The sequence below is a fragment of the Phalacrocorax aristotelis genome, chromosome 14 (assembly GCF_949628215.1).
Source record: "Phalacrocorax aristotelis chromosome 14, bGulAri2.1, whole genome shotgun sequence".
NCBI classification, from domain to species: domain Eukaryota; kingdom Metazoa; phylum Chordata; class Aves; order Suliformes; family Phalacrocoracidae; genus Phalacrocorax; species Phalacrocorax aristotelis.
In genome coordinates this window covers 3,734,528-3,748,386 of record NC_134289.1, presented here as the reverse complement: position 1 = coordinate 3,748,386, position 13,859 = coordinate 3,734,528, and the positions used below count along the sequence as shown (strand labels likewise).

The 13,859-nt window shown below is 49.7% G+C and overlaps 1 protein-coding gene across 2 annotated transcripts in view; it reads right to left on the bottom strand.

Moving 5' to 3' along the window:
• Positions 1-2,795: 2,795 nt before the first annotated feature.
• The window catches only part of ASCC1 (activating signal cointegrator 1 complex subunit 1), a 38,834-nt gene continuing 27,770 nt past the window's right edge, over positions 2,796-13,859 (bottom strand). For both annotated transcript variants that reach the window (XM_075109385.1, XM_075109386.1), the window contains exon 10: positions 2,796-3,585. In XM_075109385.1, coding sequence (XP_074965486.1) covers positions 3,469-3,585 — 117 coding nt within the window. In that variant the 3' untranslated portion in view covers positions 2,796-3,468. The remainder of the gene's footprint in view (positions 3,586-13,859) is intronic.

The following is a 13,859-nucleotide window of genomic DNA, read 5'->3' as shown; positions in this document are numbered from 1 at the left end:
CCCCATCCCTGGCCCGTGCCCATCCTGCATTCCCCATCCCACGCCCCCTTCCCCCAATCCTGCGTCCCCTGCCTTTGCTGTGCTCCATCCTATAATCCCCTGTGGTGCCACCACTCCCGCCGTGTCCCCATCCTGCAGCCCCTCACCCTGCCGTGTCCCCTCACCCTCCATTCCCACCAAATCCCAAGCCTGTATCCCTATCCCCCATCCTCCGACCCCCGCCTCCATCCTTCATCCTCTGCCCCTGCCACGTCTCCACCCTGCATCCCCCATCCGCTAACCCCCGTCCCTGCGATGCCCACCCTGCGGTCCCCGTCCCTCAGCCACCCCAGCACAGCATTTTGGGGCTCTGGGGAGGATGCCCACCCCTGCAACAAGGGAAGCCGGGGAGCAGAGCGGGACAGGCAGTTTTCGGACCGCTGCTTTTGGGTTTTCCGCTCCTCTCAGCCGTGGAAAGGCAGGGTGGGCACAGCGCTGCTTGCAGGGACATCTCCGTCCGCTTGGGCTTGGCAAGGAAGGACAGTGGCAACTCACTCCGGCTGCAGCTGCGAAGGAGCAGCGGGGGCATGGGGCCCCGCACCCCCACTGCTCCTTCGCAGCTGCAGCCGGGGAGCTCCCAGCACACACACGGCTTTTATTCCCTGCGAGGATGCTTGGGATGGCGAGAAAACACAGCGCTGCATTTCCTTACAGAAAAAGCAGCAGCTACAACCCACAGCAGGTGCACACCTTATCCCTGAAGCATCAATGCTGACCCGAAGCGAGGCCACTGCGATTGGGATACAGCTTCCAGGTGCTGTGTTTAAGAAAAAGGTGTTATTTACAGTTAACCATGAGCCGCGCTCCCGACCTTGGGCTCCAGCGAGGCTTGCTGCCGAGCAAAATGATGGCATAAACCGACTTTCTTCTTCCTTTGCATAATACGGATGGGGGGATCTGCAGGCTGGGTGGCCAGCCTCCAATGCAGCCTAGACGGGGGAAAGAAGCCTAGCCGCAGATTTAAGTTCTAACAAGTTTTAGGCAAGTTCTAAAGTATAAGGTTGTATCTTGCAAACCCATAACGCTGCCTGATTTAACAGGATTTCAGTTCATCAGTGCAGGACCATGCATGAAACACAGTTTTATTGTGCTTAGTATAAAATTGTTCTAAGTATACTTACGAGTAATGACAGTAAAGCGAAAACCCATGGTAAATCCATCCTGGTGCATTTTATTCTGGCCCTGACCCCCCAAAAAAAAGCAGTAGGTGTGTTTTATTTAAGCAATCAGCTCCCTTGTGTAAGGGTAAGGGGATACAACACCCAATTCTGCCCCTCTTGGTTGCATAATAAGCACTTTTGCTTCAAAAGCCCTACCGGCAAAGCAGAGCTGCTGCTCCACCAGACTCACGTGCATGCTTAACGTTATACAAGGGGATCAAGCAAGGCGTAAATATAAGTACACGCACAACGGTTTCCTGGATCGCAGCCTAACCTACGGCTCGGTGGATGAGAGGAACAGACCAGAACCCTTAAGTCTGCCCAGGGACGGAGGTGTGAAACGAATTTAGCCGTGCCAGGCTAGAGCAGCGGGATAAGCCGCTTACTGCCAAAATTCAACCAACTTCCAAATGGTCACAGGAATAATTGTCATTAAAACACGTCTATGTTAGCAGGAAGTGGTGGAGTATCCTCAGATAGGGCGCTTTGTAGAAAAGTGGCGTTTGCCTCCATACTGAGATGCCGTTTGCAAGGTCAAAGCTACTCCTGCATTAGGGAGGTGGGAAGACTCTAAGTCCACTGCAGTGAAGAAGAAAATAGAATCACCAGTATTAGGTGACAACGGAGGAAAGCAGGTGTGACAGAAAGGCCACCAATGCCCTATTAAGGAAGACGAGAACACAAACAGCACCCCATGTCCTGTAGCACTCAGCTTCTTGCTGAGAGTTGTTACAAACCCAGCAGGCAGAAGCTTTCCGAGGTGCGCCTCCCCTTCCTGCGGCCAGCAGCACGGCTGGTGGCTGTGCCAGCAGCTCCCAGCTCTGTTCTTTGGGCGGCTAATGAGATTTGCCAAGTACCTCTTCAGGCTGGCGGAAAGATGACAGCGACTGGTGTTAAGTGCTCTCCGCACCTCCCTGTGTCGGGCTGCTAGCGAGCGCGCCAGTGCTCCGCGCACCGAGCGAACGGTTTCGAAGGCGGCCCTTCCTCCTCCGCTTGGAGAGCACAAAGGCGTTCAGCTGCAAGGAAAAGCAGAGACAAAAAGCCCAAGAGTTGTAATTGGGTACAAGCGCAGACTCCAGGGTAAAGGGCAACCGGCAAAACCACAGATGATTTAATTTCCTGGCAGGAGGGTGTGCAAGCAGAGATGGGCACTTTGGTCTTGGAAATACAACTGGCAACGTATTTGAGGAAAAAAGGAAAGGCACCCCAAAACCTGACCGCCTCCCACTGTTGTTTGTGCATGCAGTAGGAGCACTGCCACGCAGCCAGCTCACTTCGGGAGGGAGGAAATGGGATGAAAACCTCTTAAAAATGATCACTAGTGCAAGCGGGTGCTGCGGGAGCAGCCCTGCCCCTAGCAAACACGCTCTCTGCCCCAATGGCAGCGCAACTCCACATTCACGGCAGCGACTAGGAACGGGCAGCAGCAGCTGCTGCCACCGCCGGTTTGTTGCAAAACAACTAAACGCCAGCATCTTCCATTTTTCAAAGCGTTCGTCCTTGGGCGAGTTGAAAGCCTGTGTCGCTATTCCTACAAAACGGGGAGATTTACAAGAAAAAAGTTGCCTTCAGATCTCTAAAGGATTCATGATGGTGTCAAAGAGTTTTGCTCTTCTTTTAATGGAGAAATCACCTACAAGGCATTTGTTTTTTGACACGCTCCAAAACGGTCACCGGAAAGAGCTCTTACCGCAAATGTTTTCTTGTTAACTTTGTTGTGTGCTGGAAGTTTAATTACAGAAACTATCAATGCAACAGGAGATAAACGCTTTGCTTTTGAAGGGAGTTAATTTATTTGGAGATCTACATGTCACAGGAACTCTGCTGGAGACCCAAGCAATACCTGACCTCAATATTGCTAAATCATGCTCCGGGGAGCTCTCTTGGATTTAAAATACTATTTTTTAAGAACAAACTTCCTTCTTCCTAAATAAAGCCACACTTAAATATCGCTGATTCCCCAAAAGCCACCTACACCAGTTTTTCTACTTGTTTTCCTGGAAAACAAACAGGTGACAGACATCAAACAGGCACATTTTGGTTACTGATAGGGAAAGGAGGTGGCAGGATGCCGGTTCCCCCAGAAGGGAGGGCAGGCAATACGTGTAGGAAAACCTGCGGGAAATGCCATGATTCCCAGCTGCAATGTGCTTTCGAAGAGTCACGAGGCATCCCTGCCTGGAGTTCCCGGGTTCCTGGTCAAAATTTGTGTCCTATAAAAACACGTTTCACCGACAAATGGACCCGCTGTGGCGGTTGTGTTGCTGCTTCACGAGAAGGTCAGCTGCCCAGACGTCGCATAGTAGCCAGAGGCGTCTGAGGAGAACCTCTGGGAAAGACGCACCGAGTCCAGCTGCACCTCTCCAAAGTAGAAGTTCTCAAAGAGCTGAAAGAGAGGAAAAAAGCCGTTTCAGGGGCACCCAGAGAAATGCAGCCTGCAGCTGGTCCATGGATCTCTCGCAAGAGCCAGCCGTGTAAAAAGCCTCTACTCATAGGCTTGTTTTGCCTTTAATGAAACTATTCTTTAAATTATTTTTCCCCCCAGAGACTGCACTTAGCCTTTAAAGCAAACAGTATGAAATGAACACCTCTTTTACGTACATCAGCAGTTGCTCAAACCTTCCCTACTTTGCTTTCTGACTGTCTCATTTAGGGAGCTCGGGGAGGTTATTCTCTGCTCTGAAGGCCACCACCTCGGAGCGATACTTGAGGTCACAGGCTGCGCAGGAGCAAGGATTGAGGCCGGGACCTTTTTACCAATCCAGACCACAGGATGTAAAACTTACAGTTACGGCTCCGTCCTAATTCAAACTAGCAGGCTGGAGGCCCAAGGCTCTTCATCCCAGCACTGACCCTGCTTTGTTCAACAAATCCTTCTTTGTTCGGCAAAGACTTGAGAGCAAATTAATGAAAGCAAACCAACTCTGGGACCCGAGGGCGTGTCTCTGCTGATTAATCCAAGCTATGAAGTCGACCAAAAAATGGCATCAGAATTTCTTATGGGGAAGTTCAGCAATATTGCTGGAAAGGTATTGTGTCCAAGCGTAAAGTGCTCCTCTGGTTCCATTAACAAGTAGGAAATTGTTCTACCTGAAAACATCAGTCGTGCCTTAGGAAAGCTCTTCAGTGGAGATGTTAACTTCAAAACTCCACTTTACAGGAGCACTGTGAGACACTGAGGGCCTGAGCAGTGACATCTCCCCACCGTGGAGTCCTCTAAAATTTCCATTCCAACTGTCTCCTATTGAATTTTCTACCTGTCCCTGCAGGCATTGGCTCAAGACAGCTGCGGGCTCAAGACAGTCTCACACCCCTTCCTGCCATTACAGAAGGCACTAAGGCTCACGGCCAGCAAAAGCCGATGCATTAATTACAATACATTACAATACGCCCTCCTAGAGCCAATGGTGCATCAATACCTCCATACAGGGAATGATCGAAACCCCAAATACCTAGTTAGCATCTGAAAGGCTGCACTTCTCCTCCTCCAGAAAGGCATCTGGCTCTGCCCCAACTGATTTGGGCAGGACTTCTCTTTTGTTGGTTCTCCCAAGGGTATTCTACTTTGCAAATACCCCTTTTTCAAGGCAACCAGCTACCTGGTTTCGCTGTCACTCCTCCACAAAGGAAAAGTGCCTCAGGGAAAGTGATTCCCTGCCCATCTTCAGGGCAGAGCAAGCAGGGCTTTGGCCCTGGAGCACCACGGAGGTACAGAGGTACGTGGGCCAGCGGCAGACTAGAAGAAGCCAGGCATCAGCGATGAATCCAGCCCCTCCTCCAGACTGCCAGCTCACCCAGACACCCTCCACTCAGGGTTTGGCTGAGGCCAGCAATTCCCCGGTCGACACACGGGCAGTCAGAATGGCATCTTGGAAGAGCAGGGGCATTTATGTGTGCCAAGCCAGCTCTCAGCGATTGCTAAGCCCCTGCTTTGGACTGAAACGGCTGCAGCTGCAGCCGTACGTGCTGCAGAGCTCTTGCTGCCGGCAGCCCACCTGCCAGGGACCACCTCCTCCTCCCCAGACCTGCCTGCCTGGCAGCACAGGCAGTCGACCCTCAAGCTGCCTCTGCAAAAAGCATCTGGGTTAGCACAAACGCCTCGAAGAATTGGGTTTCTCTGTGCCAGACCATTTAGTGACAAGAGTGCCTGCCTAGGAGAGGTGCTGGGCAGCCTCTGGCTCACCTGCACCTCCCTTTGGAGTGACGCTTGTCCCTTAAGACCCCAGCACAAGGACTTTGCACAGGGACCAAAGTAATTCGCTGCTAATCACTCAGACTCATATTAAGCCGCGACCTGCTGCCAGTTCTTCTGAGCACGTACTCGGCAGGAGCCAGGCACCCTGCCACAGGGGTCACGCAGGTCCCCGTCCCTGCAGCAGCCTGGCTTCAGGGGACACTGTGTGTGCGGCTCCATGCGGCTGCTGCCCTAAAGTGGGGCGCCCTGTTGAAAAGAAGTTGTGCTAAGGGAGTGTCTCAAACAGGGAGAGGAGGAAAAGAGAGAAATGAATACAGCCATACAAACTCCATTTTATACAATTAAAGATTTATACAATTAAAGATTAATTATGTTCCCAAAAGCCTGCATAGTTCATGTTAGAGGACTTAGGATAAAATGTCTCATTAATAAGAGATGGTAGTAAAAAGGGGTTGGTCTCCTTTCTCTTTTTGTTTTGGCTGACCTGAGAAGGAAGGATGATTTCCAGCTCTCCAGGGCTTGCTGCAGTGCTTGCCACCAGCAGGCCCAGCTCATCCCCAAACCTTAACACCCATCTCTGTCAAAATGGTCATGTCAACGCTCCTTTCCTTAGCACAGTGGTCTCCACCCAGGAAAAACAGAAATAATTTTTCTCCATTTTTAATGGAGGGAGCGGTAGGTACGCTGGAAAGCAAGGAGATACTAGGATTTGAAAAGGACTTTTTCAAAAGAGAAGGGGGACGAGATGCATTTATTTCTGTAGAATTAAGTCTTTGCAAACATGAAGGAAAGAACAGAAATGCTGGGATGTGCTGGTCCCACCAGCAGCCCTGGAAGTCAAACCTTTCCCCAAAACAGCCAAAGGAAGAGTTTTTGAAAGTCTTGTTTATATTATCTCTGCACACCACAACCTGTTTTTCTTACAAAATACACGTACTTCAAAGCAAAAATTAATGTGACAAACCCTCCCCCCAGCCCCTCTTGCTGCGCACAGACAGCCTTAGGCATATTGGACCAGAAAGACAATCAGAAAGCCCCAGAAGGCACTGCCCAGGTCAAGTGCCCTCCATTTGTACACAGCTAAAAGTGAAGCAAAACCCCTGTACCAAAGCACTTTGTATTCCCTTGGCTTTTTTAAGACCTACTACCTCTTGTGTGTCCAAGTGTGTGTGTGTTTCCAAGGGAGAACGCTGCTAGAACTATTGATTTTTGGTAATGTAGCTGTACTTTCTGAGAGTAAACATGCTACAAGATTTAGAGGACAACCACAGACAATTTTTTTCTGCTCTCGTTTCAAGCTGGCTTCTCACCGATGCTTCTTTGCTCCCTAAGGCTTCCCACGACAGAAGCCACTGGACGCCGGGCGTGGGGATCACAGCTGAGCCACCGTACAGCCAAGATCTGCCTCAGGCAGTGGGGAGGGAGGCCCCTCAAACATCATCCTCTGAGACCCCCCAAAACACCAGGAGCTGGCTTCCTGTCACAAAAGCATCCTGCGCTCGGGTCCCTGGGGGCTTGGGAAGAGATTTCAGAAGGCTGAGCCTCTCCTTTTGACTTTCACTTCTATTTATCTTGGGGAGTAGCCAAGCAGAGCCGAGAAAGATATTTATATCTCCCCCCTCTCCCGAGCCACCACGGAAACGCTCCGGTTTTAGAGGAGGCCTGTAGCACAGCTGATGAAATGCCTCCTATAAAAGCATTTTTTCATTCTGGGCCAGAAAAGAAGACACCTGGAGATTGTTATGCTTCACGCACAAACACTGATAACCCTAAGATTTGCCTGGTCCCCCTCCTGTCCATGAGTGCCGAAGGCCCAGCTTTCCCCAAAAAGGCTGCAGGGAGCACAAGGGGGTACGGATCAGGAGCAGCAAGGAGCGAGGAAGGGGGAGGAAAAACGTCATCACCCGCACGGTCACTGAAAGCTGTGTCATTTGATTGGAGCAGGACGTGAGGCTCAGCAAAAGCGCAGTAATTCTATAAATCCAAACATGCTGAAGGATTTATGTCCACGCTGCCTAAAGAATAAATAAGAGGTTGGGGGTTGGGATATTTTTTTTTTAAATATTATAGATGAAAATGAACCTGATGGAGGTCAGCTTACGAAGTCAACACTGTGCACGCTGTGCAAGCTACTGACTCCCATCAAGGGAATAGCACTTACCAGACTAAGTGCCCCCTGCCTCCCCCCTGCCTTCCCAAATTAAATTAGAACCGAATAAGGAAAGAGCATTGTTAACTTTTAACCCCAGACCCAGCACCTCGAAACAAACATGTCAGAGATGTGCCCTGCCTTTTAAACCACAGCTGAAGGCTCAGAAACCACTCAGCGAGGATGTCTAGAAGGACAGGGCATCTCCCATGGGGAAGAAGTGGGTGCCTCGAGAGTGGCACAGCATCCTCCCCGGAGAAGCATAGCGGGACCTGCAGGGGATGGCAGGGACTGCAGTCATGCCACCTTCCCTGAAAGCCGTGAGCCCCTGAGAGATGGAACATACTGGTCCATGGATAACCCATATTTCACGTGTCAGCCTGCAAATTACCGTAGGTCCACATGTGTTAAGCGCTCCTCCTCTTCCATCTCCCTTCTGGGGGGCTGGGTCCAAGGACACAACTGCACAGGTAATGAGGAAAGGCAGGCAGCCCTGTGGTAGCTCCCAGAAAGCACGGTTTTCTTCTCCATTTCTCTCCCAAAGTCACTTATTCTGAGCCAGAAAAAGCCAGCAGCACGCCTGCCATTTCTAACATCCCAATTTCTCTCATTTAAGACAATTCCATCCAGATGTTGGAAACCCTTCTTCCTCCAAGGTCTGTTCCTCTCTCTTACCCACAAATTAAACAGCAGGGCTCCTTTGGGGTACGACAATAATTTTCTGAAGGAAGACAGAGGCTGAAGACTTTTTTTGGGAGAGAAAGAATCACACATCAAACCACTCACTCCTTGCAAACGTGAGCCAAAAATGCTAGCACAAAATTCAGCCCTCAAACCACAACAACTTCCTTATCAAAGGCAGAGCAACAGATCAAAACCAGGATGTCTCTTTTCCCCACTTTTTCGCCCTTTTGCCTAAGCTTTGAAAGTAGGTTTTACCAAAGCACTGTAGAAACAAATGCAAAGGAGGACGATTCCTCGATGAAGCAGTTAAAACGCGTGTCTAAATGATGTTGTGTTCCCGAGCACGGGTATTTGTCAAGCAGCCACCCTCAGGGGCTCGCTTCCCACAGACAACCCTCCCAGAGCGAGACAGCACCTCTGTGTTCAAACCTGGAAACAGTAGTAATAAATCACGGCGCTAATCCACATAAGGACAGGAGCGATGCGTTTCAGCTCCGGTTATGAAGAGCAGAGATGCCAACACAAACTGGTGCTTTTAAATCACCTGTCACAGGCTCAACAAGCATGAGAAATATTAATGGATTCGCCTGGAGAGGCACCGGGCAGCAGGAGGACAAAATAAGTCCAGACAAGGGAAGGGAGTAAGAGGTATTTAAAACTTCCTTCACGTAATCTCTGGTTTGCGCTTACTCTGCCTGGCCTGGATTTTGTTGCTACCATCAGGATTATTGATCAGTTTTTAAAGCCTTACGTCGTCTACAGTAGTCAGCCAAAAAGGACCCACCCTGAATTAATAAAAAGTCCAAGCAGCTCTGCCAAGAGCCTCGGTGCTCAGAAATGCCGAGGGAACGACGATTCACTGCAATGCCTTACAACTAAAAACTACCACCAAAGATCAGCATTATCACAGGATAAAATGCATGCACACACACACACACACACACACATACCCCCAGTCTGTGGGGAGCTCGCTTTGTTGTGAACTCCAGCCACAGAAAGCAGTGCCTTAGGGTAGGGGTATTATAGATTAACAGTACAAAACTGTCCCCAGTGAATCAGCGCTATGGGTGAGCAGAGGCATGTAATGTCATTAGCCTGTGACCAATCAGCCTAAGAAACCTGGCTGCCCTCGGCAGGGAGCTGAGGGGGGGTCCCATTTTCCGTATCTGGAACAAGCACAGAAATTAGCAACTTCTGAGATGTGGGAAGGAAGAGGCTTGCAGCTCCGGGAACCTACGGCTGTGGATGAGCTCACTGTTATTCCGGCTGCGCAGTCCACGCTGAGGACAGGACGCCAGCAATCCCTCCTCCTCTGTTTCGCCCATGTTGAAGGTTTATCCACCAAAAGATCCTTTCCAGGAGGGCATGAGAACAGGCTGAGCGCCACTCATCTCTGCCTCCATGGGAGAATATGTGCAGGATGATCGCTTTGACAGGCAACCCAGCACTTTGGCCATGCAAGATCACGCCGGGAATCAGGGTCCAGCAGCAGATAGCAGCATGGAGAGAGCTCAACCCAGGAGAATAAACTCAAGCTTCAGAGGAGCCGCAGGCTTTACAGCTTCATCTGCTCTGCATGCAGTGACAACAGTCACCAGCTCGCCCGGCAGCAGCCGCTACCCCCGGCATGTCCTGATTGGGAGCAGTGGTGAATGGAGGAATGAACTCAGAAAGCCAGGAGGGACGGGAGATTGCTTTTTGTGGGAAATCAGCATGCTGCGGTGCTGTTATCCCCTTTGGGGAAGGGAAGAAGCAAACAAAATCCCAGGCACCCGCTGACAAGCATTGAGAAAAATTAAGCAGCTTTTCTGAAGAGGTGCCTCAACACAGAGCAATGAAATCCGTTTGTTTTCAGACTCTCTGCACCCTCCCCTGGATATTCGTGGTGATACTCATGGCAGAGCACGACCCCAACACAGTAAACCCTTCTGGCACCATCCTACGCTACAAGGGAGGAGAGGGACCCCAACAGGATCAGACCATTGGCTGTGACTTGCCCAAATAAACATCAGGCTATTTTTCCATCTCATAAGGGCTGACACATTTGCATTAACGCTTGTATAATACATCCACAGCTTGGGATGGAAAACACTGCAGAAGAGCAGAGAACAATTGCTCTTCCAAATTATTCAGCTAAAGCACAACCACACTACCCATGCCAGCAGGGAAGGTGCCGGCTCTTCAGCAAACTGCTGTGTTACAAAGCTGATACCAGCATTAAACAAAAAGGATTGATAGAGGAAAAGTTACTGACAGCAAAAACCACGGATGGATTAAAAATTTTAAAACAAAGATATTTAGAAATGTGAAAGTAACACTCAGAAACACTGATGGACTCTAAGAAGAGTCCACTGAACTCCAGCAAACTCTATCCATTGGAACTCTTCTGATTAACTTCCTTTGCTGCATGAACCACAGCCTCCAATCCTGTGTTTGGGATCCCACCTACCTGCTTAATGCACCTCGCTCCTGCGACCTCCCACACTGGCCTGTGAGGGCCTCTCAGGTCTGAGCAGCCCCTCTGTCGCTCCTCGACAGACTGACACATGAACGCAGTTCAGTGATGGAAAGCTGTTGGTAAAAGAGGGACCTCAAGGGCCCACCTGCCTGTGCCCTGTTTCGGCTTTGCAGATTTATGCTACCAACACCTCCCTGTTGATCACCCCAATGGTCTACAGAAGGCTGTTACCTCCACACCCCTGAAGGGCAGAAGCTGCCCCAGTTCCCAGGCTGCAGCATGTGCTGGCAGAGCTCCTTCTTCCTTGTCCTGCAAAATGCACCAAACCCCTTTCCATTTCTGACCTAAACTCCCCCAAACTACAACAGACAAACCCCAAACCAAATCCCCTGGCGGCTCCCAGAACATGACACAAACAGGTGATGTATAAAGATCCGGGGAGTTTGTTTGGTTTTTTCCTCCCCTTCTATTTTCAACTTTCAAAATATGTTTTCTGGAACAGTTTGGTGGTGCCAAAAAAGAAATATCTGATTCCTGTATTATTCACTCTGGACACCACTCCACCAATGATTATCTGTCAGAGGTTTAATTGTGTTTGGAAGCTTGCCAGCAATAATGGACGAGAAATGTAGGAAAAGCAGGTAGACAGGCACTCATCCAGAGAGGCGGCTCTTCTCAGCATTCCCGACTTCCTCTCCAAATTAGCAACTGCTTCCTTTTCATGGCTTTTTAAAGGACCGCTGGCTGGACACCCAAACACCTTCCATTACCGCCCAGGTGTTACAGGATTAAGACACGGTGCAGAGCCACAAGGCAAGGGTGGAAGCGAGGGCTAGGAAGGACAGGGAAGGAATGCGATCAGGTCATCTGGGCGATCACCACTAGCACGCTGCATGCATCAAGGTCTTCAAGCATCAGCCACAAAGCTCAGCGGGCGTATGTGGATTGTTTGGTTTTTTCCTGCAAGTGTGCAGCTGGCTCTGGAGTGTCTCTCCATCATCAACTAGTATCGAGTCCTTCCACCCAGATAATGTGAGCAACAGCCCTTCCCCTCTCATTTTCTTTCAACCTCTGGCAGGTTTTAAAAGGTGGCAGCAGAGGCCCTTTCACCTCATTTCCCTTAGGAAGAATAAAGTTGCCGACTTCAGGAGGGAGAAAATCTGGCCATAAAAGTCCCAGCGGCCTATCTTTTTGGAGCACAGCTGATCTGTATCATAAGCAAAGCACTAACTCCTTTATCATTCACTTTCAGCTTGCAACTACTCCCGTCACTTATATCCACAAGCTTTGCCACGAACCACTAAGACTTGAAATTACAAACAAGCGAGCATCTTGGGTTAGCACGAGCCCAACACGGGATGCAAGTCAGGGGTATCTCCTCATGACACAGGAAAAGCCCTTCCGATTAAATCTCTGGTGCCATCCCTCAGAAAGCAGTAACAATATAATCATATCTGTCTGAAAAATTACGACCAATATCAGAGCAAGAAGCACCTATGGGCTTTGGGGAGAAAGATCCTAGGCGTACAGGATGGGAGGTTTCTTTCTGATGTTTTTATTTTACTAAGCCAAAGTAAATGCCACATAAATGCCAAGCAGCTTTTGGTACATTTGCAAATGCCATCTCACGGGTGTTTTGCATGTATTTCCCACAGTAATCATAAAGTGACAGGCTGAAAAAGAACCAAAGGAGGTCATAGGCTCCAGCGTCCTCCCCTGCCCCAAGGCAGGAGGAGCTCATTGCTGGCAGATCCTGGACTAATGTCTCCACTCCAAAGAACTGGAACCCCCATTTCTCCTGCTCCTCTGGGGCAGTGCTTCATTATCCTTTCCATTACAAAGACCTTCCTAACACCTGCTTTGAACCTCTTGCTGCAATTTAAGCCCATTATTTCTCACCCCACCATCAGAGCATGGAGGAAGGAGTATCTATACTCCCGGCAAAAGCTTTCACATGCTTAAAGAGTTTTTCCTATGTGTTGTCCTCCTCCTTACCTTTAGTAGCCTCAAAACAACTCTAGAGCCTTTCGGTCTCAGCTCGCAGACATTTTCTAGCCCTCCAATCACCTTCCTGTTGCCTTCTGGGCTCTTCACACCCATCTATGGTGCCCAAAACAGACAAGTACTTCAGCTGGGGGCTGAGTGCTAGGCATAGTCAGAGGTTTAATTTACAGATGCTTGTGCCTCTTTCTTTTATTTCCATGGACCCACTCAGCCGGCTCGTGCTCTGGAGGAGTCCCCCATAACCCAAACCCCGGTCCAAGGGGCTGGTATTGAGGCAGTTCTCCATCCTGCACAGATGCCACCGCTCCCTCCTGGACCTACGCTTGTTTGCAGCGGCTCATTTGTTTCTTCCTGATTTCTGAAGATCATTTGGAGCTCTGTTCCCTCCTCCTAACGTGTGCAATTTTCCTGCCGCTCCCCAGCTGGGTTTCATCTGCAGACCTAAGAAGAGCATGTTCCATACTGTCCATAACACCCTCCTGACCTCCACAGGTGGGAAGGGTATGAGATTTCCAGCTGAGCTCTGCGAACATGGAAGCAGCTGATCCTTCTCCTCTGACTGCTGTCATGTGAAACCTCAGCTTTTCATAAAACTGGAGCAAAGCCACCTCAGCTGCCAGAGGGTAATGCAGCAGTGGGGAGGGTGACATTCAGCAATAGTCTAAATTAATCTGTCAGGCCTGATTTCTTGCAAATAAAACTATTTGGAGGCTATTTGGAGCCAGATGCAGGCCTTTCTCAGTGTGATCCTCTCCTTCCAGGGCCCCTCTCCTTCACAAGCCAAATCTAGTGATGCTCCTGCCACTGTCATACAGCAAAACCTTTGCTCTAGCTCAGGGTTTTGGGTGCATTCCCCCCCCTCGCCACAAATCCATGAAAATTCATGCGCTTGAGGAAATCAAGCCCTAGTTGCTATGGTGAAAGTCATTCTGCAAACTAAGAAACAAATACAAGTGGGACATTTGGAGGTTACCAGATTTTTGTACATCTTTCAGACAAGAATAAAAAAAACCTCCAGCACGTTAGAGGCTCCACTAACTTCCCAGACCCTGCTACACCTCAAACATGACGGATTTACAGTACAACTTGTTTAAGGAAATTAATAATCACTGCATTTCTCCAAAGAAGCCTCACCCCCCTGGCTCCTAGCACTGCCTATTATAGCAAAGG